This window comes from Xiphophorus hellerii, chromosome 17 (genome assembly GCF_003331165.1).
Source record: "Xiphophorus hellerii strain 12219 chromosome 17, Xiphophorus_hellerii-4.1, whole genome shotgun sequence".
In the NCBI taxonomy this organism is placed as follows: domain Eukaryota; kingdom Metazoa; phylum Chordata; class Actinopteri; order Cyprinodontiformes; family Poeciliidae; genus Xiphophorus; species Xiphophorus hellerii.
In genome coordinates this window covers 7,905,830-7,931,176 of record NC_045688.1, presented here as the reverse complement: position 1 = coordinate 7,931,176, position 25,347 = coordinate 7,905,830, and the positions used below count along the sequence as shown (strand labels likewise).

The window sequence follows — 25,347 nt, the reverse complement described above, 5'->3', positions numbered from 1 at the left end:
ACTTCAAAATAAGAGTCTCAAATAGTCACTTGTTTCAAGCTAACACCGCTATCAAATGCAGGAGTAAACAAAAAACCTCACCTGTATTTACAAGGAGCCGTTAGCCACAAGATGGCGCCTCGCGAATCAAACGCCACTTCGACGAGAAGTTTCAACCGCCCATCACAAGATCTCGCGAGAACGCTTCTTATACTTTAGCGTAACTGAACCGATGAAATGAACTTCAAAACATTTTGACAAGGATGAACCAGACTTATGGACATCCAAAGATTTCCATCTGATATCCTTGATGATTTATTTTTGATTTTCTCATATTTCATAAGCAAACGGTGAGTTTGACTTGCCCTAAGATTCATCTACAGGTGTGCCTTTTTACCCCATTGTTGTGAATGAATCAGCTTATAACTAAAGTACAAAAGTTCAGTAGGGCCAGAGTTAATCTATATGAATTTAGGCTAAAAACTCAGAACGTTTGAGACTAATCTAAAAAAAAAAAAAATTCTAGAAAAAAACTTGAAAATTTGAGTTTTAAAAGTCAAGATTTTGATAGAAAATAAAAATCAGTAATTTTGAGATTAATCTCAGAAATTTTGTAGAAAAAAAAAACAATTCTAGTTTTGAAACTGAAAAATTCCCAAGTATTTTCTAGAATTTGACCTCAAAATTTTGAGTTTGTTTCTAGCAAATTTTCGACTTTTGGAGCTCAGAAATTTTCTTGTTTTTTTCTGGAGAATATCTGAGATTTTCGGTAGAAATTTACTCTGTTTGCCCTCACATGAATAAATTCTTTAGATTTTGGTTAAATTTAAAGAATCCTAAATTAAATTTAAATCTCAACCAGAGTTGCTTGGCAGTGAGTGAAATGTATATACAGTTAAACTGGAGCAATATTCTGTTACTGTTTTCTTTCTTTTGCTCCACTTGGTGTACAGAAATGTTTGATCATTTTCCAACAGTTAAAACCTTTTTTTTTTTTTTTTTTTTGTAATTTCAGACTTTTGCAGCTGCTAAATGAGGAGACTTTTTGTTTTTGTCGCTTCTTCCTCAAACCAGTGGAGGATGTGGAAGCAGAAGAAGAAAATCGTCACAAGGTGAGTTTTACTAGCGTTTAATGGCCAAAAGGGGGCGCTCTTTTCTTAATCTGTGTCAGCGAGTCAGCCCGGTCTCCAAAGCTTCATCAGTTTGGCTCTGAAGGCTTCTGGCATCCTCTCCTGTCAGCATTTAAGCGAACACGGATCCGTTCCCATCTGTATTCAGACTTCAGAGGAGATTCGTTTTGCAAAGTGAAGGAGGCGTCGCATTTAAATCCTCAGAGTAATTTCAGAACAATCAGCTGTGAGTGCTTTGATGCGTAATTATAAAGCGTTCCCAGCGCACTCCAAGCTGAAGTTCTCGCTTTTTATTCAGCAAGGGGCTTATTAGCTGCTGCTCTTCAGCTACGTCTACGTCTCTCTGCAGTCTGAATCATCGTCTGCAAATGGAGCAGATAATTTGAGCCTCTGACTCTGTGACTGCTGATGCAGCATCTGGCTGAGGTGGCAGCTATGCCAGCAGCAGAAATGCAATGAAGAGGGTGAAACCTCTTCCTCGTTATCTCTCTATTTGACATCGCTAACAAGTCAATGTTTTCCCCTGAGTGGTTTCTGCTCCTCGAGGAAAGTGTGAGGTATTTCCTCGGCGCTTACCAGACTAATTCTCCAAATCTTGGGTTTGCTTTAATGGTTTTCCTGCACTCATCTGGGCGTAAAGGGTGATAAAAAGCGTCAGCGTTTATGTTTATGGCCATGGGCTGCTGGGCAGACGTCAGTGACCAGGAACCTTCGTCAATCAGACATTGTATGGAGCTCTGGTAGTGCCAAAAAACTTATCAGAAATCAGCAATCAGAACTGGTATGAATTTAATAATCCATATCACCAAACTCTGTAGTTATAAAATAGGGCGTAAATGAACCACATTTGGGGAATATTTTCTTTCTGTCTTTTATTTATGTTATTTTTGCAGCACAATTAGGATATACGTAGTACCGTATTTTTCGGACTATAAGGCGCACATAAAATCCCTATTTTTGCAAAAAAATCGGCAATGTGCCTTATATTCCGGTGTGCCTTATGCATGAAAAGTGTATCGTATGTTTTATTACGACTTTGGTAAGCGACGAAGCCACTCCCTTTGATTGTCGAAGCATAATCGCTGCTGGTCAGAAACCTCGTGGAGTCAGCTTTCTATGGTAGACAGACTTGTTTTGGGGTGGCGAACCACTTTTCCTGATACGTACGGTGCTTCAATCATCAATGAACAGCCAAGCAACAGCAATGAGACTGAATCGGATGATGACGAGAGGGATCCGGGCTTGCTTGATGCCGCCATCGCCCAACTGTTAAATTCTGACACCGAAGACGAGGAACTTGATGGATTCGTAGACGATGAATGATTGAAAAAGTGAGTGCACTTTTTTGTGTAATACTCACAGTTATTGTTAATGATTTGAATAAAATCTGACCTATCCGACTACCGTATTTTGTTTCGCTTTATGCGCCTTATATATAAAAATAGATCCGTTCACTGATACTGCATCTTATAATCTGGTGCACCGTATAGTCCGAAAAATACAGTAGTTGTTTTTTATATGAAACTTTCTAAATAAATTAGACTTGGACTAAAGGAGTCAGCTGAAGTGATTTGACATCTGATTGTTTCCCTCTGGTACTTCAAGCCGTACATTCAAGCACAGTTATGCAAGTGAAATTACAGGGTGTGGTAGAACAGAATGGTTTTGTTTATGAAAATGTTAAAAACTGTGTTAAATGAAAGTCCGATCTGCAGCCTCGATAGGAGTCAAATTCTTAGGACGAAGAGCAAATGAGGTTAAATGCTTCCTTATTTTATCTAAATTATCTTTGGACCATCCTCTGTAAAATACTGAGTTAATCTCTTATAAACTCAGGTTTATGTAAACAAACAGAAGGCCATGCAGAACTACATAGCTGCTGTTTTTTTTAAAGTATTGTTTAAATCAGTTTCAATAATCCAACTTTTAACTTGAGAACATCTCACATTAAAAATAATACTTTAGCAAAATCATCACATTTTATTTTGCATGTAGAACCCTATTGTGGTTCTCAAATAACCATTTGTCTTAACCTGTAGGCAAAATTCTACTTTTTGTTTCCGTTCAAGTTGTTTAAAAAGTTTAAATTATAAATATTATTATTTTCTTGTTGCTGTTTCGATACTTATGAGGTATAACCCATTTTAGACGGAGCTTAAAGTAACAGACTTTCACCTTACTTAGTATTTAGCCTTATAGATATTTATTTACAGAAGTTCCAAGCAAAGCATTGTTATTATTTTATTTTACTTTACTTTTTTCTTCTGTCTTCTGCCCAGTAAGTTAATTTTATTTTATTTTATTTAAAATTTCACTGTGACACAATATCATTGCAATGATAAACAAATTTATTTTAAGGGTGGGGATTTGTACATCTTCTATCATTAAATATGTAAAATATTATTTTATACTACATAATACATGTACCATATGTATTATAAAATATGGTATTTTATAATATATTTTTGTATATTTTATGTTATATGTTTAAAAAAATATATTTTAATGTGCATTTTCTTCCACAAACTAAGATATAATTAAACTAAATTAAATTTACAAATGTTCCAAGCAAGCACTTTTATTATGTTGTTATGTTGTGTTATATTTTTTCCTGTTATATTATTTCATGTTATATATATATATATATAAAAAAAATATATATATATATATATTTTTTTATATATATATATATATATATAACATGAAATAATATATTCAAAAGTTTAAAAATATATACAGTATATATATATATATATATATATATATATATATATATATATATATATATATATATATATATATATATATATATATATATTAATTTGAATATTTTCCACAAACTAAGTGGACATAATGAAATAAAATGTACAAATGTTCTAAGCAAACGTTACTATATTATATTGCATTATATTATTTGTAATAGATTATATTAATTATTTTTTATGCTTCTTAAAATTATGTAAATGTGGATTTTTTTTCCACCCACTAAGTGGACGTAATTAAATAAAACTAAATTAAATAAAAATTTCACTGTGACATAATGTCATTGCAATGATTAACTCATTTATTTTAAGTTTTTTTGCACATCTTCACCTGTCTACTGTCTCTTAAGAGAAACCCCCCCCACACAATTTGCAAACTTTGCAGGAATTTAAACAAATGTTGAGTTTTATTGTCTGATGTTTGAATCTGTATCAACAGCACAGTCACTCATTCCTTGGGGGGAAATTGCTAAGAACAGCAAAAAAAAGACAAACTCAAAATATCACTCGTTTATTATCCTTTCGGTTGGCTGGGTGACAAAAAGAAGCAGCTTCTTCCCGGTTTGGACAGAATGTCCCAGCGAGCCTGAGCGGGAGTGCAGAGTCCAGCCTGGCCGTGTAAACACGCCGGCCGTTATCTGGCTGTCCTGTTCAGTAAAACGTGTTCCCCTCAGGGAGCGAATCCTGCACTCATTCATTTCCCTGAAACCTCCTCGTCCTCTCCGCCTGCTCGCTCCTTATTGGCAGGTTTCTGCTACTGTGATAGCAATCATAGAGGGGGGGGGGGAAATAAAACATGCCTTTACTCCAGAGAGAGAGCTCTTGGTGGCTATAAATGTTGAAAACACACCTCCACCGGAGGAATCCGAGCCGCTTTGATTCTAATAGCTGCTGCCACACGGAGAGGAAGATTTCACAATAAGACTGTTGCACACGAAACACAGAGAGAGAGAGACGCTGCTGCTGCTTTTGCTGCTCTGTTGGAGTACTGAAGCTTCAGAGTGCCAGCGACCCACAGGGGGCTTCATGCACTTCCATGCACTTTGACCTCAGGCTCTGAGGGAGAGGAGGGATGAGGAAGAATTACAGCGCCATCCCGCTCATCTGGGTGACAGAGGTAGAAATGCACTTTAAAACTCTCTCTGTTGTTGCTGCTGCTGCCGCTAGCTGGATGTGGTTTCCAGTCAAATCTCTGCTCTGCAAAAACACAAAATCTGCAACTACTTGTTAGCAAGATGAAGGAGCTTGTTTTAGAGAAAGTACTAGTTCAACTGGCGGATTATTTCACTGATAGCAACATGTTTCAGTGGAACTAGCAAACCTTTAACAATGTCAAAACGTAATAGCTGTTACTGGTTTTCGTTTTATGATGTTGAACTCCCTTTTTGCTGAACGTGCTACACAACTAAACTTGATTAATTGATTGATTGATAGTATTTTTCACCAGTTTTGATGAATTAAAGCTCCTATATCTTGCTAATAAGTTACTTTAAGTTCATTTCTTCTTACTTTAAGTGTACGAAGAAATTTGCTCTTGAAACTAGACAAAAATACTTGTAATATTTTGCGTTTTTTGAAGTTTGCTGTTGGGAAAAACAAACCCGCCATTACAAACTTGATATTTACTCTAGCAACGAGACTTTTAGATGTCTTTATGAATCATATTCTGGTTTTTGAAAGTTTGTTCTTACTACAGTTGTGCAGTAAAACCTTTACATGGACTTACAGTAAAAGTGAAGGAAGTGCATTTGTAACAGCTAATAGTTGAGTCAGACAAGTTTCACCATGTTTCATTCTAAATAAATGCTTCTGCCGTTGGCCTTCGCGGTTTGAGTAACAGCTGAGGAATGCCGGCTCCGATGCACATGTTTTTGTTTTGTTTTGTTTGGTTGATTGTTTTTTTTTTCTAGCAATACCATACCAAGTTTCTGTTTTGTAAAAAGAAAACGTTGCGTTGTTGTGCTGAGAGTGTGCATCACGTCCATGTCTGCACACCAAGATCTTACGTAAACCCTCTGCCGCAGCACAATGAGGCCCTTCCTGTCACGCCAGCAGTCATCTTCAGTCCACAAACCAGGAAACAGCCGAGGAGAGAAGCCTCTTTTTAATCGCTCCCTGATTTGTCAGGTCCTGATCTGCATTTATCTTTCATCGCCGGCTGTGATCACGGGTTTTTGCACCCTGATGTGCCGACAAACCCTCAGCGGTGGCTGTTTCTGCAGCGCAGTGCCCGTCCCTCTCATTAATCTCTGTTTTTCACTGTTTGACAGAGGAGATTGTGTCAGCAGCACAGGCCTGCGTCTCCATGTGGGCTCTTGTACTTTCATGCTTAAGTAGGATAGTTTGACTTTAGTTTTATTTCTTCCTTGAATCCAAAGCCGGCCTTGACTTTAATTCATAAATTTAAAAAGAGTTAAAAGTTTTGATTAATTATGCAACTGCTATAGATATTTGTCCAGTTTCCAGTTGGAAAGTCATGAAAAGCCTGTTAACGGGCAATATAATTTAAAATTTGTAACTTTTTCTAGCTTTAAATCATGTCATAATGTTATTCCTTCATATAAAGCATACCAGAAGTGTTGCTGTTATTCTTTCATGCATGTTTAAGAAATAATTTAATCTCCATGGCAACCATTCAGCTGTGTAAAATGCCTGGTGGACCTAGCCCCGCCTTCAAGGCGAAGCTCCTCCTCTGAGCTGCAGTTTCCATACTCCAAAGCGTCCACCACTTAGTTCCATCAGACTAGCCAGCAGCAATTAGCAAACACCTAATTAAGCCAGCTACTTCTCAGTGCAACGCTTGTAAAAACATTCTTAAAGCTTTAATCAAGGAGCCATGTTGTGATGACTTCCTGAAGGCAGAGCTTTTAAAGAGACAGAGGCCCAATTTCATGGTGTTAAATTACAACGTCAATTTTCTTTTAAGTCATGTTTGTTACATATAGCATTTTTTCAACAACTGAAGATAACATGGTTACTTGATTGTGTTATAAAACGCCACTACTACTATATTCTTAAAAACTCTTGAATTCGTGTCTAAAATAATGCCTTAAAATGTCTTAAATTTATTTTTAAAATGTAACTATTAAATTTTGTCATGGCAGCAATTTTAAATGTAGTTTTGATTTTCTGTCAAGCAAAAGTTTGAGTCGCACTCGCACATCTTCGTTGTGTTGTGTGACTCGAGGAGACTGATGCTACCGCTAACTAGCTGCTAACATGTATACCCTAGCTAGCTAGCTAGCTTTCCTACGCTTGTTTTTGCCACTGGCTGACTTCTACTGCCAATGCATACAAGATTACTCAGAGCAAAAAAACTTGGGGGTAAATATGGTAGAGCGCCATCTGCAGTGTGAGAAGCAAAAAGCCTGGTTCATACTTTTTGCTGTGCTTGATTGAAGTACAGCAAGTTCCATCAACCGTCCATTTTTTGTCTTGAATTTTATTCAAGATGGTGTTAAAAAGGTCTTAAAAAGTCATAAAGTTGACTTTCAATGCTTGCAGATACTCTGATTAAGAACAATACCAGTCAGTGATCTGGTTTTGTTTCTGCATTTCAACAAAAGTAACAGCATAGTTCTAAGAAACTCTTGGGTTCCTCTCAGTGTCTGTACATCTGAGCATTTCTGCTCGCTTCTCTTCCTGGTAATTCAGAATTAGTTCCAGCTGTTAGAACCTGCTTTTCTCCCCTCTGGTGCATATTTTCTGCTACCTGTAAGATATATGGAGGAGTTTTCAGTTATCAGCTCAGCCAGAGTTTCCAAGAAATCTCATCTGATCTGGTCTGGTGTACAATGGATGAAAGTTGAAGCTTTATTTCCTGTTTTTTTTGTTTTCCATTCTTCAACCTCCACAGGTACTGAGGCGTCTCTTACGACCAAACATATTATAATATTACTACATTTGTGCCACTGGTAAACATTTTATTACAGATTGTTTTTAAGAGAAACTGACCCACAGCATGATAGGTGCTCTACCGTACTTAACAGTTTGCATGTGGTGATTTTCTATATTCACCTATTGTTTTATAGATAAATATCTAAAACACAATTAAAAAAAAGCCCACCCCTGAATTAGGAAGGCATTTATTGTATTGTTTATCATTTACTGTGATAAATTTCTTATTATGATACTGATTTTAGTTTATAATCACAATAAGGTCCAAATAAGGATATTTTAATAACCCAAAATTTTTTTTGTACTGTCAAGATTTGCAATTTTATTTCAATTAAAGTGTCTATAAATATTGAAAATTTGAAAATATGATTAAATCCTATTACTTTGTGCAGTTTAGTGATACAAATCACGTTACCAAAGTTTATCTTCATCCAGTTATTGTCCATCAGATGCTGAATTATTGGATAATTTAAATAAATTTGTCCAGGAGAGACAGAAAGACATTTTCTTCTGTTCTTGCGTGTTTGTGTTAATTGAGAGTTATTGCTTTTCTTTGAGGTTTTTATGTTCAGCCGGAAACATTTATTTTTTAACTCCTTTTGATTAAGTAAAGTGCTTCTCCTGCCTGCGAGTTTCACTTTTAGTGAGGTCAAACTTGTTTGTCAATTGCCTCAGGCTTCTGGGGAAAATTGTCGCGATCCACTTCCTGTTGAACTTCCCCGTCGGCTTAGGAATGAACCTGTAGCTTAAGATCAGCATTCTCAGGAAGGAACAGAAAAAACCTGAGCACGCTTTAATTGCTTGACAAGTTTGCATGCAGGCCTGAGTCATCGTTTTGATATTTTCCAGGAGATGCCAAACTCAAAATTAGCATTCAGAAGGAGAACAAAGCAACTTTTTCTGCTTGGTGGACTACAAGCTGCTGATTTGATTTTAAACACCTGCAAATCAAAATCAAATTAAAGCCTCTATAGACAAAAGTGAACATTAATCATGATATCCTGTCTTTAACTACATAATTGATATCGTCATGATAGAAATGATGTTTTAATGAGGCCTCACATTTTTGCGTCACTCTTCTACAAACTAATTATGTTCTCTCACAAATGGGACATTTCATGCTGGTTCTGATCCATTATGTTCCCTCACTGATTGCTTTCACTTAATTATTCATACGGTATTTTTCCAGCTACAGTAATTGCTGTCCAGACATTTCACTCTGGGTGTCCATCACATCCACATGGTGGAAAAAATTATGTAAATCAGGAATCTCAAAAGATATTAGTCACATGAATTTCACTGTGCAAAAGCAATCTACATTCATAAAAATATTTAAGAATAAAAATACAGCATGACTGGTTGCCTTAGAAACCATCTGTTAAGGTCTCTAACACTAGATTATAGATAAAAAGCTTTAGCTATTCAAGCTAAAGAAAAATACAAATTTAAGCTATCATAAGAAAAAAAGTATTCACATTTCACTGAGTGACAAATCATAATTGTTTTATTTAGAGATTTGCTTGTGTTCACACAATAAATTTTAACTAAAATTGGTCTCAGATCTAGGGAAAACTGTCTATTTAGCTGCTAAGCGTTAGCTAAATGCTAGCTGTGCCTTTGCTAGCATGCTTATTGCTAACTTGAAGTGTTTCCTAATTGCTTTAGTCTTTAAAACCATGACCAAGAAAGACAAGAAAAGAAATACCATTAAATGATTAAATTAAATTTAAGTTTACAGATTCAATAACCCATTTCAGAAATTACAACAAAGTATTACATTGTCGTAGCATGTTTAGCTATTAGCAATTAGCAGTTCATTGAAAATTTTTAGACCCAAGTAAATTAGACAGATTTTAACTAGATATATCATATTAAAGAAACATAAATTTATTTAGAACAGTCATCTAAGCTTTTGAAAGTAAAATAAATTCTTTATTTTTGCTATTTAAAAACATATATAGAATGTTTTAATTTTAATTTTGTTTTTATCTTTATGACCCTAATGTCAAGCCAACACAATAATAATAGCAGCAATATTTTTAATGTATGTGTAATACATGAGGATTATATATAATAAAAAAACAAGTCAAAATTAGATGAATGTGATCATATAATTATTATGCCTGAAAGTGATAAAATAATCTAAAAGCACCAGGATAGCTTTGTACAGTTGTGATTTTGATCCCTTTGCCATATTTCATCGCAGTAACTATTTATAAAATGACATTTTTTTGATCATCTAAACCAGTAAATCCAGTTTCCTATAATTTAATGTGATTTTCAACACTGTTTCTCTCAAATTGGCCAAGCTATAGAGAAAAAGGGCATTTTCTATCCACATGTATAAGCAGCATTATGCTGCATTTAAGAGGATTTGTTCACTGACTTGTCCAGTTGAGTCAAACAGCGACACAGCCATGTGTGTGTTTGTGTGTTTTCATCTTCATTAACATATAACCTTGTTTTTTCTCGTAGCCTCTAGCCACCGACCAGAAAAGGTTTTGTATTTTAAACAGAGGCAGTTTCAGTGAAGCTAACATCTTTGGTACATCCCCCAACTTGTCTTTTCTAGCTTATCTTCATTGGTTAATTCTAAGAAACAATATTATTTATTACAATTCAACATCTTTAATCAATAATCTGGTTCTTACATCATCAGATTGCACGTTTTGCTAAAGACACATAGATCTAGATTCTCATTTTTCCCCAAAAACAATTACACTTTTGGCTGCAGAATTAATTTCTAAAGTTTTTTTTTAATGTTTCTGTTCCATTTCAATTTAAGTCAATTTATTTTTACAGCACAACACAAGTCAAATTATACAGACAAATTCCAAGTCCATTACCTACATTTCTAATTGATCCCAGTTGTCAATCACGTTCAGTTTATTATTCAGAGTGGTTAAAAAGTTTTTTATCTAAGGAAACTTAACCAAAACAAAACCTTGGAGTGTAAAATGTCTATTCACTCCGTGTAAAGTGAATAGACACTTTACAAAGAGTACTTTATATGTTAAAAAAGTCAAAAGTACATTTTACAAGATATCCTAGTTAATACAGAAACAGAACAATGCAATATGTGAAGATATATTTATTTCAAGAAATTGTGATTAGTCACATTATCCAGGAAAGATGCATTAATAAGACAAAAATAGTGATCCTGAAGCATTTTCTATAAAAATAAAGTAGTAATGATTCTGTTAATTAGCACTGTCTGTAAAAGAGACACAAGTAAACAAAAAACTAACCTAGTTGAACTGATTTTGTTGCACAAAAGTGCCTCAATTAGATGATGCCATCTCTGTAATTAGCAGACATTTTATTCACCATGCTGGCGATTTCTCTGCTTAGCTTTCTGACATTTTGAATGCCAGTCTGTTAAACAGTATATTTTTATCTCTGACCTCTCATTTTCTAATATCAAATCTCTATCTTCCAATTCCATTACCCTCCATATCCCAACGTTTGCCATTTTATGTTGAAATAAAACCACAGAAGGGTTTTGAAAACGCTGGAAGAGAAGACAAAGCAGCTAAAATGTCACAAGCTGCTGGTGCCGAGTGGGCTGTGACTTGGGCCTGCAAAGGGACAGCGACACATGAAAGCTGGTGTCCCAGCAAACCTCCCCCGCATGCTTTCAAAGCCTGACCCTTTAGATGTTTATTTCAAGCTGCCTCTGGTGCCCTCAGCATCCTATGAAAGCATTCAGGAACTCAAAGGGTCACATCTGCTTATGCTGTGGTGTAGCTGCAGGGTTTGGCATATTAAAGTTGTGAATAAAAGCTAAACAAATAGTTTTGGTTACGACCCAGGCCTCAGCATATTTTAATACAATTTAGATCCGATGTGTACACACTCTGCATAATTATTTTTTCCCTACTTTCAGGAATTAAATCAGACCAAACTTTTCTTTTTTAGATCTGTTAGGACTACCAATCTTAGTTCAATTCCTATCAATTCTCATCTCCCTTCACTGTTCTGTCTGGGATTTCTCCCATTGAGTTGGATTTCTCTCACGATGAATTTCAATCCGGCCAATCAGCAAACAGAAGACGTTGTGAACAATGATGTTGATTTTCTGCTTAAGGATTGTAGTGTTTCTGTAGTTTTAGCGATGAGTTGAACAAAGCCGTTCAGTTTTTGTTTGCCTCGCTTATACTAATCAACTAAAGTCAGTGTAAGAGAAATGTTTAACTGAAGGAACATGTTCTAATTAAGAGGTTGTGCAAATGATTCATTGAGATAAAAACAACTGAAAGTGCAAATAATGTATTGCAGCTAATACTAGCTTTAAACACATGGCAGAAGGGGTGGGCATGTATCGTATTGTTTATAATTTATAGTGATAAATTTCTCAGTACCATGAGAATTCTGATTTATTGTTGTCACGATAAATTCCAACTAATGATGTTTAAAAACCTCCAAAACTATTTGGAATTGTTAAGTTTTACTATTTTCTCCACTGTTTGCTCAATTATGGTATCAATAAATATGAATTAATTTGAAGATTAAATGAAGTAACTGCTCATTTTAGTGATACAAGTGACACTTTTTTATTCATGTCTTAAAGAAGTTTTTCTAGAGCAGTATTTGTGCTTGAGACGATGATTAAAAGTGTAAGTCCACATTGCTCATGGCAGCCATATTGGATCTTGATGTTGAGATTTATGAGAAATTAAATTTCTCTGACTTCACAGGAGCTGTCATATTTATTTTATCAGCTTAAATTGTTTTATTTTCTAGAAACACAGTTGAAAAAGTCCAGCTCTTCTTTTTATACAGCTTGAAAATGTCTTGACAGCTTATTTCTGGAGACTAATGATATCAGAAAGCATGTAAAAATTGGTTTAAAACATTTCATTATGACCCCTGATTAAACAAAAGTAACTTTAAGCGGCTTCTTGTCAATAGATTCTATTTATTCCACTGATTTTTAAACATGTTGAAGGAGTCAACATATTTCTGTTGATGTGAAATGAAATAAATTCAGACCTTCGTCGTGTTTCCCTGAAAGAAACTATTTGAATGGGCTTGTAATGACCTGAGATGTGATTACTGGAGCAGATTGACTCGAGGTGAGCCACAGGTTTTTCATGCATAACAATGAACAGCGATTGTCAGAGATGGAGTGAAACTGCTTGAGTGCTGAAGCAGCAGGAACCCACAGAAATGGCAAAAAGCAATTTTATTTTCCAAGAAAGGCCACGTTGTGTGAGAATAAATGTAGTAACAGAAAATTCTTTGCAGGTCCCTGTTTCTTTGATGAATAGTTCATACAGATTGAAGCGGTTTAAAGGTAACCTGTTTTGCTTCCTTGGACAGGTTAGGATAGGTCTACATTTTTTGCACAAAATGATTCTGAATTAATGAGGTTTTAGTCTGGTCAGTTCTGCCTCTTTGAGCTGTTTTCAAGCCTCTTGTCACTTTAATCCAAACAAACGCAATTATACAAATGCACATCTTTGAAAAGCATTAGTAGAGCCTCCTTCACAACCAACAAAAAGGCAACAAGTTATTTCTGGACATAAAGTCAGCAACAAAACACTTTTCTTTTACAGTAGCCATTGTGTAGTGTAAACAGCAGTCAAATCAGCTGGAACAGTAACATTTATTTCCTCTAGTTTTTTTTTTTAATTGGTGGCATTTTACACACTTCTGTGTTCGTCTCAGATCCAGTAGGTTGACTTCACAGCAAACACATTCAGGTTCTTTGTATTTATTCTAAGAAAATAGAAAATCAAGTTGGTGGTTAACATCAGTCCAGCAGCTTCTGCCCCTATACATTAAATAAAGTACAATAAATAACCCTAAACAAACTACAAAGCAATGGCTCCCAGTTAGCAGTAACTAACATTTGCAAAATTAAACATGACTAAAATTGACAACATTAATAATAATAACAGTTAAAAACGTTTACAAAACATAGCTAAATTACTCATGAAACACTGAATATTATTTAATTTGTCTAAAATATATGATAAAATAAGACATTTGTAAAGAAAACAGAGTATTTTTCCCCTCCAGGGGGTCTTTTGTGGGCTCTAGTGTCCCTTATATGAAAGTAGGCTGACAGGAAAGGGAGAAGGAGGAAGAACATGCGGAAAATATCGCCGGGTCCGGGAATCGAACCCGCGACGAATACTCAACGCCTCCAAACGTGGATCGCGCTATCCACTACGCCACCACAGCACGCCCCAAGAAAACACAGAGTTGATTCTAATACATGCCACAGTTACCGACGGCAACAGGAAATGGGGGAGGAGCTGTCAGTTACCGTTGCTATGGTGACCACCAACTGTCAAGAGCAGCGTAACAGAACTTAAAACACTAATAAATATCTGAAGAAACAACTTGTTAACTAAACAAAATAAATTCAAAGAATAAGTAAATAAATTTTGGCAAACTTCATCACATCTGTAATATTGTTCAAATAAAACCCTGTTACACATACACCAATACTGCAGTTGACTTTATATCGGAGTATTACTTCACACTTTTGGTTTTCTATCCAAATAAAATTCATCAAACCTTTTGGTTGTAACATGACAAAAAGTTAAAAATATGCAGATGACGGGTTCAAGAGATGACAAATCCTCTTGTCCAATCTGTTAAAGAAATTGTTGTACATGGACATAATTTATAATTTTAAGTTTAAAGAGCATTTTCTTTTTAACTCTTCAGATTTAAACCCCTTTTATGCTCACTGTCATTGCTCGGCCCATTCAAATCCAGATTTATTCTCCCCTTTTTTCTTCTCCATAACAACTGTATCAAGGTCACTTATACTGCAACAAAATAAAACTCTCCAGCATATAAAGCTGAGTGAATAACGGAGACGCATCTGCTTAAATTTACCGTTAGCCTTTTTCCCACATCCCCCGGCTCAGCCACTGATTTAGTTCCCCTGATGGTGGGAACAAAAGAGTCGGCTGGAGAGGAGGGAACCTAAAGAGCAAAATACTATTGTGGAGATTGAAAAGAGCTAAGAAGGATCAGTAGGAGGAGGAGGAGCAGTGGAGCTTCTTCTTCTTCTGGTTGCTTTTTTTATTGAGAATGGAAGGATGAGTTTAACAGAAACGTGGAGGCTACGGTTCCCACTAATTCAGGAGTGCTTAAAGTGCGGCCTGGGGGCCATTTGTGGCCCTTAACTACAATAAAAAATGGCACAAAGTTGTTTTTCTGGCTCAAGGTTGGCAGGTTGATGCATTAAACAAACCTTATAGTGACATTTTCACTGCCTATTAAAAATACAGAAAGTACAACAGAAAGGATTCATTTAATTAAACAAACATTCAGTAACTTTTACTCTTTGATTCACCCTTTCAGTAAACTCAAAGGTTTGTGAAGAATCCACATCCAGACACAGGTGGATGTGGATTCACCTGTGTTATAAGCCTTTCGGTGTGTTATAAGCCTGGCGGGTCACCAGGCTTTACTTATGCCCCTGCCTACCAGGCTTAGTATTGCTTATTTATATATATATTTTTTAAATGTTTGAATTTTTTAAGACTTTATAGTTGGTGTTCAGATATTAATCTTCCAATAACACATAATTATTAAGTGATATTTTCAAATTTCCTGTCAACTTTTAACATTTTTAACGGTGGGCCGCTGGATGAATGACTGCCGAGCACCCCATCCACCGGGCTTAGCAAGTTTTCTGGGGGAAACCTTGCAGACAAAAGTAATAGAAAAATTATCAACATCTAGGATAATGTTTGTGTATATTTATACAAGGCAAACCTGATGGATTTTATGTTTCAGCTCCCTTTTCTATGTAAATCAGAGTTCTTTATTTTATTAAAATACTATATTGTGTTAGTCCAGATAAGAATGAAACATGGAAACTTTGACCTAGTGTGACAGCTTTCAACTTTTAGCTTTGGTCTTCAACAAGTCAACTTCACAGCCTCTTTGTCTTCTACCTGCTCCATCAAACCCAATGACAGGCGCCATCACAAACAGATAACCAACGCTCTCACCTCGTCTGCTGCAGCTGACGAGGTGTTCTTGGAAAGGATTTAGTGATGTTGGACAACAGACAGGACAGCTGACCTCTGAGTGTTTGATGATATCATGTCAGACTGATTATTTCTGCCTGGCGTACATGTGAGTGCCCAGAATAATAAGTCTTCTCTAATCCCCAACCTCCAGTCTCTGTTGCAATTGGATATTGGTGGAAACTTTGTAGTTTGGAGGCCAAGATTCACAAATGTGGCAATTTTTGTGTCAAGCAATCTTTAAAAATCAGCTTCATTCTAAATAAAGAATTTCTTTTCTAATTTTCTAAATTGTTTTTTGTCATGTTAGTGCTTTAAAGCTGCACTTAAATATGTTTTTCACATTTTTGTTAAAATTATCTTTACGGCAGTATAATATAAGTTAGATAACCTGTGAAAACATTCTCCCAGTGCTCCCAGTGCTAACTACAGAAATACACTAGTCAGTCAGAAACAACCAATCAGAGTCAGGGAGAGGGTCTTAATGCTGCCAATCCTGTTTGCTCTTTGCTAGGCTAGTTTACCACAACATAGCCTGCAATGAATGCTAATGCTCGTTAGCATTCTTTGTGTCTGCCTTTTCATGGCAGGTAAACTGTTTTTCTGTAACCGTAAGTTGTTTTTCCACCAGTAGCACATTTAGCAGTGCGTACATGAGGTTGATTGACCCTCCTCCTGGCTCCGACTGGTTGTTTTTGACCAGGAGCAGAAATATGCAGATGATACACAGCTAACTATTCAAGCACTGAACAGATTCTTAGAACAAATCAAAGTGTAGATGTGGCATAACTTTTCTTTAAGAAAAAGAAAAAAAAAAGAAGTAATTATTTTTGGACCTAAAGAGGAAGTTTGTTGCAATTTAGGCTAAAAGCTACTGAAATCTCAGACTTGAACCTTCAAAAACACAGAACGAAAATTAAAAAGTCAGCTTTCCATCACCATTCCAGGATTAAATGGTCTCAGTAAGATATTAAGAAACTCATCCAATTAGTTTTAGTGGAGTCCAGTTTTTCTTTACTTTACTGTCACTTCTGTTTTCTTCATGTAAAGTGCCTTCAGTTGTCTTGTTACAGAAATGTGCTATATAGATAAACGGGCCTTTTCTTTCAGTATTATGGGCTTGACAGTTGGGGAAAAACTATAAGTTGGTCAGTTATGACTGTCCCTTGGTGTGACATTTTCTGCTCTAATCAGCTGCCAGCATGACTGTCATGAAATAACTAAATACGTTAAACCAGCATCATCAGAAATATTAGTTAATTAATTTTATTTCTTTGTCAAAACGATCTTTGTTTGTCTTTTCTGTGCCCCTACATGATTTATGACAAACTGAAAATTTGTGTTTCTTATAGCTTCCCCCTGCCCCCAATTTTCCATATACAGATTTTTATTATAGTTTTAAAATATTTTGAAAATAAATATTCAATTTCGCACAACTTTCTGTTGTTCTGTCACATAAAATCCTAATTTGACAATATGCGAAGAAATTGAAGAAGGGGAGTGAAAACCTTTTGTAAAGCACTGTAGACTGGAGGCTTCAGATTATAATGTTGCTCATTTGCATCAGCGTTAGCATCCCTTTACTTAAAGTGTCAGTTGGCTAGAATATATAAATAGGTTTTAAATTTTGTCATGGTAGGACTTTTTAACATAGTTTTTATTTCTCAGGGGACTTTTCAGTCAGACAAAAGTTTAGGTTGTATCTAAACATCTTCGTTTCATTCTGTGACTTGAGGTGGTTGAGGCTAACGCTAACTAGCTGCTAATTTAGCCTTGCTAGCTATTGAGCTAGCTAGCTAGCTTTTTTGTGTATATAAGGAGTAAAAATTAATCACCAGTTGTTTGGATGACGTTAATTTTTAACACTTGCTGACTTCTACTGCTAACCCACATGAGACTAGCTGCAAAAAAACAACTTTTTAACTTTGGCATTATGAGTTTTAAGGCCGTAAAGAGTTTTTCTATTGTTCATTGTAATGCAGCTAGTTCTGCTAACCATTCCGTTTATTTATTTATTGTTTTTTCAAGCTCACGCATCAGTCAACATTGGTATTAAAACAGTCTTTAGTCTTAAATTTCTTTTGCTGAAATCTGCAAACATCCGGTCACTGCTGAAGAGTACAGTAAATTAAACAAAAATTACTTTTTTTGGAAAGATTTTATTCCTCTTGTGACTTTTACTTAATTCTGGACAACTTGAGTGTCTTTTCCCAAAGTTTTCTAAATGTCCCTCTTTGACTTTTGCAGGGCAGCAAAGATGATTACAAATTGACCAGCTCTTGACCCACAGTTTGACATTAAAAGCATGAGTCACCCGTGTTTCTTAACCGCCCCAGGATGTAACAGAAAAATATCTTTTCCACTGCGGAGACATTTAGAAAAATAACTTCTCACTCAAAATGTGAGAAATCAACACTTTCTCTGATGAGAGACGAAGAGATGGAGGAACTTTGCGGTTTTGAAGTATGAATTTTATATTTTTAGACCTCAGTTTAATATAAAATGAAAAGTCATGAGAGGAATGATAGGATCAGCAGCAATAGGGGCAGGAAGAGAAATTCACACGAGAGGAAGGAACGTCTCGAAAGAAAATTAAATGTCTGGCACTGACTTATGATAAAATGCGCAGAGGTTTGGCAGCTTTATTAAGAGTGATGCCATTTGAGGCGAGATTAAAAAGGAGCTGCAGTGAGAAAATGTTGCTTTATTTTAAGATGTATTAACTCCAGTAATACTCCAGTTATGATATGAGTGGATGTCTCTCTTTTCATTTCATTGATTAAACATGTGAGAAATCTGTCCTTAGCCTGTTTGACACCAGGAATGAAAGAGGAATTATGCTAATGCTAACATCCACCCAGCAGAGAGTTTTATTATTCTGCTGCTGTGCTCTGCAGGATATCGACACATTCCCACAGCGGTGACTGAATTTAAAATTACAAGGACATTACAGCAGGTTTAATCTGTCTTGAATGCTAATTTCTTTAAACAGTTATTGAATAAACCCTCTCTTATCTCTTAAACATAAACATCCACTTGCAGTTTGATAGGGATGTTTGTTTAAAGCTGGTGTTTGACTTTTATTCATCATGTCTGAACACAGTCTGCCCTGGAGAGTTTCCCTTCCTGTCTGACTAAGGTGTATCAATGAGCTCCCACTTTCTCTTCTCACTTTGGTCTTCACCTCACATGCTGGTTGTAAAACCCAGAGGTAAAGGAACCGATGCAGGCAGTGACGTCGCAGAGCAGGAATGACGTCAACACTGGAGGAGATTAATGAACCTTCGATTTGCAAACCAGAGAAGCTCTGAAGTTAGTAATTAATCAATTTAAACACTGCAAAAAGTGAAATCTTAGAAAGATTAAATATCTTAAATAAAGGAGATTTATGCTTGGTTTCTTTTCTGACAAGTTAATTTTTCTTACCAAGAGGCTTTTATGTTAGAATATTTTCTAATTTTAAGTGTTTTTGTACTTAGTTATCTCAGTAAGATATAAAAGCTTGATACTAAGAAAATATTACTTATTTTCTACGTCTGTCCAACAAATCAATCAAACAGCTGCAGCTGATCCAGAATGCTGCTGCTCGCGTTCTCACTAAAACCAGGAAGATAGAGCACATAACACCAGTTTTAAAGTCCCTCCACTGGCTCCCTGTAGCTCAAAGAATAGACTTTAAAATACTGTTGTTAGTTTATAAATCACTGAACGGCTTAGCACCACAATACATTAAAGATCTGCTGTTGTTGTATCAACCTTCCAGACCTCTCAGGTCTTCCGGTTCTGGTCTGCTCTGCATCCCCAGAACCAGATCCAAACGAGGAGAAGCAGCATTCAACATCTATGCACCACAAATTTGGAACAAACTTCCAGAAAACTGTAAAACAGCTGAAACACTGACTTCCTATAAATCTCGACTAAAAACCCACCTGTTTAGAATTGTATTTGAAACGTAATCAATTACAAATTTATTGATGGAACTTGACTTAATGCTGTGTTTTGATTATTGATTCTATGCTGCTTTGTGTTTCTGTGTTTGATATGATGTAAAGCACTTTGAAATGCCTTGCTGCTGAAATGTGCTATACAAATAAAATTTGATTTAATTTGATTTATTGTGAGTAAATATATACTAAAAACTAGAATATCAATATTTACAAAGCAAACATCAAGTCCAGAACTTATTTTGTCTAAGTAAAATCTTCTTATTTCAAGCACAAAAAAAATAAATCACTTGCTTAACAAAATCTCTTCACACAATTAAAACAGACTATGTCCAAATGGAAGCCCTTGTGTTATTGTCAATGAAAAAAATTCAAAACATGAACTTATATACTTGTACAGTTGGGAGAGTGTACTGGAAATTCTAGTTTAATATTTAAACAGTTGACATGTATCACTTGTAACAATTGCAGAGACAATACTAGTTTGTGTCCATATAATTCCTGACATGTTTTCATCTGCTATGGGCCTTCCTTATTTTGATCTTCCATGGTCAGATGGCTAAATCAAAAGATGCAAGATGTGGGACCTGATGCTGGTATGACATTTCTCTTAAAGTGTGACTTGAAATGGCTGATATCTCACACAATGAGGTTAGAATCCGTTACATTGATTAGCTCAATGTCCTGGTTAATATTTACATTTTTGATTTATATCTTAAATTCTCACTCTACTACTTACTAATAGTTTGAACAATATTTTGTTTGCCATGTTTATTATCCTTTCTATGACACCATACAATCCAAATGGGAACATGCCAAAAATGTCAGTGAAGTAGTAGTGAAGTTTGATACAACAGATTTTCTTTCTGATCCAATACCAAGTACAATTTAAGCTGGTGTTGGCAATACCGATGCCATACTTTGTACAAAGACACTTAATTTGTTTGTTAGATCTAAAAAAAATTGTTGTAGTCCATATTTTGGCTTTATAAAAAGAACATAATGTACTCAAATGTATTCATTGTAACCCCAGACGTACATTGAGACAGCAATCTCGTTTACTGTAGCTAAACTATTTTAATTCAGTAGAAAAAGAAACATGAGCAAAACCACAAATACCGCTTCCTTGGTTCAAAATCTAATAAAGAATAATGAATTATTCATTCTTCTAATGATTCTCATTTATAGCTAATAAAACCCCCTAACTACGTTCAGATGGTCTGACATAACTTTGAGGCCAAGGAGTTCATCTCCACAGATATTTTTCTTTGAACACTTTAAAAATTGGCTGTTGCACAAATAAACTGTTAACCAATAGTCATTATTACATGAATGAACATCCAGGTTTTCCTCGAGCGTATTACAACATCCTGATCCTACGCCCAACAGGTCACTGACTGCAGATCTCTGTTCCAGACGTCTCTGGTGTTTCTGAGGTCAAACTGGATGTTCCCTCTAAGAAAGAGACAGGAAGTGAGACAGGAAGTCCATAAAGAACACAAACATTCAGGATGGGGGAAAGAGAACAATAGTGTTATGTGATATGCAATGTGGAATTCAGAAATACACGCAAGTGCTTGAATCTTTGACGCACATGTGAATTTTGGCCTCCATTGGTGGTCGTAAATTCCCAACATTTACAGTCCCTGTAAAAGTGAAGTATGCTCTATTTAAACATAAAGGTTTGCAGTTTTGTTCACATTTCTTGACAAAGATCCTTCAGTTCACTTAGGTTTGCAGATAATTGTGTATAAAATGCTCTTTTATTGCATTCTGTTGCGTATTTTCTGCAGTGTTTGGTGTCCAGGTCCTATAATGGCAAAACACAATCAAATCGTCACACTTCCACCAGCTGGAATTGAGGCATTTGTTTGTTTTTTCTGTTTATTTCAAACATATTCACAATTCAAATAACATAACATAATTTTTTTATAACTATTTGTTCAGAAAGTAGATAGGCAGAAGTTGAAACCTATTTAATCTCACCCACCTTTTACACTCTATATTTAAAGAAGAAAAATGGAAAATAAATGTACACAGATAAAATAAAGAAACAAGAAAATAAATATTTGCGGGGTTTTTTTGTAGAAGAAAATACAACTTCAGAAGATGAAATAACTAAATGCATTTCTACTTGATGCGCTATTGGCTGTTTTCAAATCAGCCAATCCAGAAGCACCATTCACTTTCCTTTGTTCTGATTGGCTGCACCCGTCAAGGGCGGAGAAAAAAACCGACCAAAGCTGTTAGCTTCAGCAGTAGTGCTAAAATGTGTGTTTTAATCTAAACTAAGGTATATTTTGTGTTTGAATGATTAAAATAAGCAGTTATAAGTGGTTTTAGAGGGAGTGTCAAGTATTGGCGATTTTCTCCACGTTGTTGTTTTTTTATTTTTAAGCAGTTATGAGTCACAGTGGCAAAACCTGAAACTGTTGCTGCGCAAGTTACTCGGCAAGTTGTTGCTTGGCAACTAAAGAGTGGGCGACTGAGTGAGTTAGTTGAGCTGTTTACATCTCCCAGAATGCTGTGCAGTTCAGGTTTGGAGTTCGATGAATTGAGTATTTCATCAGATATCGTATTATCTATTGATATTGCAATATATTGTTATCTATTTATTGTCCTGCCATAGCATAAAGGAACAAAAAATTACCCAGTTGCTAGTTTTGTTGATCATGAGGATTGTTCTGATCAATAGTTGTGCTGTTTGTGCTTTAATTTGCTCTCATGGAGGCAAAGCAGGAGGGAAAATAGCTCTCTAGTTATTGTTTTCCACTCCTGCTGGTGTCGTGCAGCTCTGCAGAGAGCTGCTCTTAATGGCACTTAGAGGCAGAAGTTGTTTCCTGGGAGCCCACATCCGATGATTTCTCTCAGACAAATCAATTTTAAAGTACAAAGAATGCTCCAATCTGCACATAATTAAATGCAGCAATTAACTCCCAGCCTTCTATCTATTTACGCTCCTCTTCATGAGCATGAATTTCATACACCGATTCCCAGGAGAAATGGACCGAGAGCGAATGAGGTAATAAAGATTCATCACAGCTGGAAGAAGCAAAGAGCCGCCTACAGATGCACTCAGGCTCCCACAGAAATAAAGCGGACTGACTCAGCTGGGATCAGATTCAAATTTCCGTGGCAGAGCTTTTTGCCCCGCCGGCCGCCTCAGCACCAGGTGCCTTTCTGAGGCCTGCAGCCTGAATCACCGGGCCTCGGAGCACGTAACCTGTCAACACTCGCACATCCGTCTCAAAGATTAGCAGGCGGCTGACTCACCTGCTGTTCTTGTAAAATGGGCTTCGGGTCTGCGTGTGAATTAAGAAAGCAAGAAAAGTGACAATGGATGACGGATGAGTTGAAGGAAGTGATTATAGCAAGTGTTTTTTATTACATTTCGGAGTTTCCACCAGAGGTCTCATCTTCTGAGGATGAATTTTTAATGTGTGTTTGGACAATAAACTATCATATGACAGGCACAATAACCATCTAAACTAATTGGAGTCTTTATCACTGTGTTGAAAGGAGAGCTACTGTGTCTTTAAATGATTTATGACTCAAACCCCTAGACCTTTGCGGAGTAATTTGACCATTGTTTCAGCCTACATAAAAAGTTGGTGTCATATTTACATGTTTCAGCCAGTGAACACAAAAACAACATCGTAAACAATAACATTCAGCAATAAATAGTAGGATAATATCTGTTGTTGTTGTTATATTGCTTTATGACCCAAGTCTGTTAATCTAATTAGTGTTTCAGCAGGTTTTCTTCATCAGATAAGGTTAATTGTGTTTGTTCATTAGGCAATAATGGACTTATTTTTACCCCAAATGTGATTTACAGAATTATACTGAACTGCAGTTTCCAAGCCAACAATTTTCTAAGTGTTTTTCTTTCTGTGAGACAAGAACACGATCCTCATTAGCGAAAAGGTTCATTATTTTGACTAATTTGGTGTGTAGTTCAAGTACAGTCCCTGGATATATTTTTGAAAAATAGAAAGTGCATTTCTTCTCCTGGAAACACTTAATTTAAATGTCTTTATTTTAAGAGCCTTCAGTGATCATAATGACCTTACTGTGGAGAAATGAGTCATGCTTTTTAAAATTATAATCATTTTAAAATGAGTGAATATTAACTTACAAACCCCAATATATTTATATATGTATTGATTTATTTCAATTAATCTTTTTTGTCCCATCTGTACTGATCTCTTTTTCTTTGTGTATATATACATCTATGTGTATTTATACTTACTAAAACTAAGTAGTGTTAGTTAATGTGTATCTTTAAACCTGTTATATCACCGGAAATAGACAAATTTAGCTGCAAAATTACAAAAATATTTCATGGAGTTGAAATTCTGTATTCTTCATATATTCTTTTTTTTTAAAGCTTCTTTTTTTAACTTTCTCCTTTATTTGTTTATTTTTTAGGCTATTTTCCTTAATTTTTATTTTGTTATGCATTTTGTGTCAACCGTACCTTTCTGGGCGGGGTAAACTACATCTAATCCCTTAAAAATATTTTCCCCCAGCTTGTCTTTGCTTCTTTTTATCTAAATTTTATGGCTTCCCCGGACATTTTCAGATTTTCTTCGTGTGAACTAAATAAATTGGGGGTGTACTCGATATGCCCCGCAGCCCCTCCCTCCAGTTTGCAGGGGTGGGCGGGGCCTAAACACACACTGTGTCTCTTCGGCTCGCTGGGCTGAGGTGGATTACCGCGGCGGGCAGCTCAGAGAGGAGGGACCGTATCTTCTCCGCCGTTGGTCGCTTTCCAGCAGCAGCAGCAGCAGCAGCAGGAGCGCGGCGGCCGTTGCCGTGATGGCATCTGTTGCTCCCAACATGTCAACGGTCACGTTTGAAACCGCGGACAGCGAAACGGGGGATCCAGTCCGAGTTTTCTGATTGTTATGCCAGGACCTGCTTGAGCCGCTGCGGTGAAAAGTTTAGGAGAAGTGGGGAAACGGTAACTCTTAACGGCTGGAAAATGGTAAATATGGCTTTCTCTGCTGCTGACGAAGTTGTCAAACGTAAGCTAACCAACGTTTACTCCCTAATATTTTTACAGAGACAGATGTTTTGACATTGAAATGATGTGTATTGGTAAAGCCAGTTTCTACATCCAGCTGTCTCACTGCTCTCCACCAACCACAGGTCCTGACATGTTTTATTCGAAAAAGACTATCTTCATTTACATAAAATGTATTCTTGTTTTTTTTCTTCCTTAGGATAGTACACATCAACCAATAACCAATACCAATATATTGGTATTTTGCACCTATTTTTATGCATTGTTTTATCTCTAAACCAAAGTTAATTTGTTTTTAGCTCAACATTTAGACGCATCTTAAAACAACTGAAGCTGATATGTTAAGTACTTACATGTAAACATGAATTGACGGGATATTACAAGGTTCTACACAGTCTGGATTTAGATCAATTCAATTCAAAATTACTTTTATTGATTCCAAAGGGAAATTAAATGTTGCTGTAACTCATTAATTCAACATTTGTTAAAAAGTTATTGTAGATGGTGATGGATGTGGGCAGGAAGGTTCTCCTATAGCAGATTGCATTACAGTGAATTTGAAGGAGCCTCTGACTGAGGACACTGTTTTTCCACGACAAAAGTCCT

The 25,347-nt window shown here is 36.0% G+C and overlaps 1 protein-coding gene across 3 annotated transcripts in view; it reads left to right on the top strand.

Annotated features, from left to right (window-relative positions):
• Positions 1-4,607: 4,607 nt before the first annotated feature.
• tmcc3 (transmembrane and coiled-coil domain family 3) overlaps positions 4,608-25,347 on the top strand; it is a 47,095-nt gene continuing 26,355 nt past the window's right edge. The window contains exon 1 of one of the 3 annotated variants that reach the window (XM_032589958.1): positions 4,608-4,988. In XM_032589958.1, coding sequence (XP_032445849.1) covers positions 4,944-4,988 — 45 coding nt within the window. In that variant the 5' untranslated portion in view covers positions 4,608-4,943. Of the gene's footprint in view, positions 4,989-24,409; positions 24,743-25,347 lie in introns of those variants that run through there. The other 2 variants (XM_032589959.1, XM_032589960.1) reach the window with 2 other exon arrangements.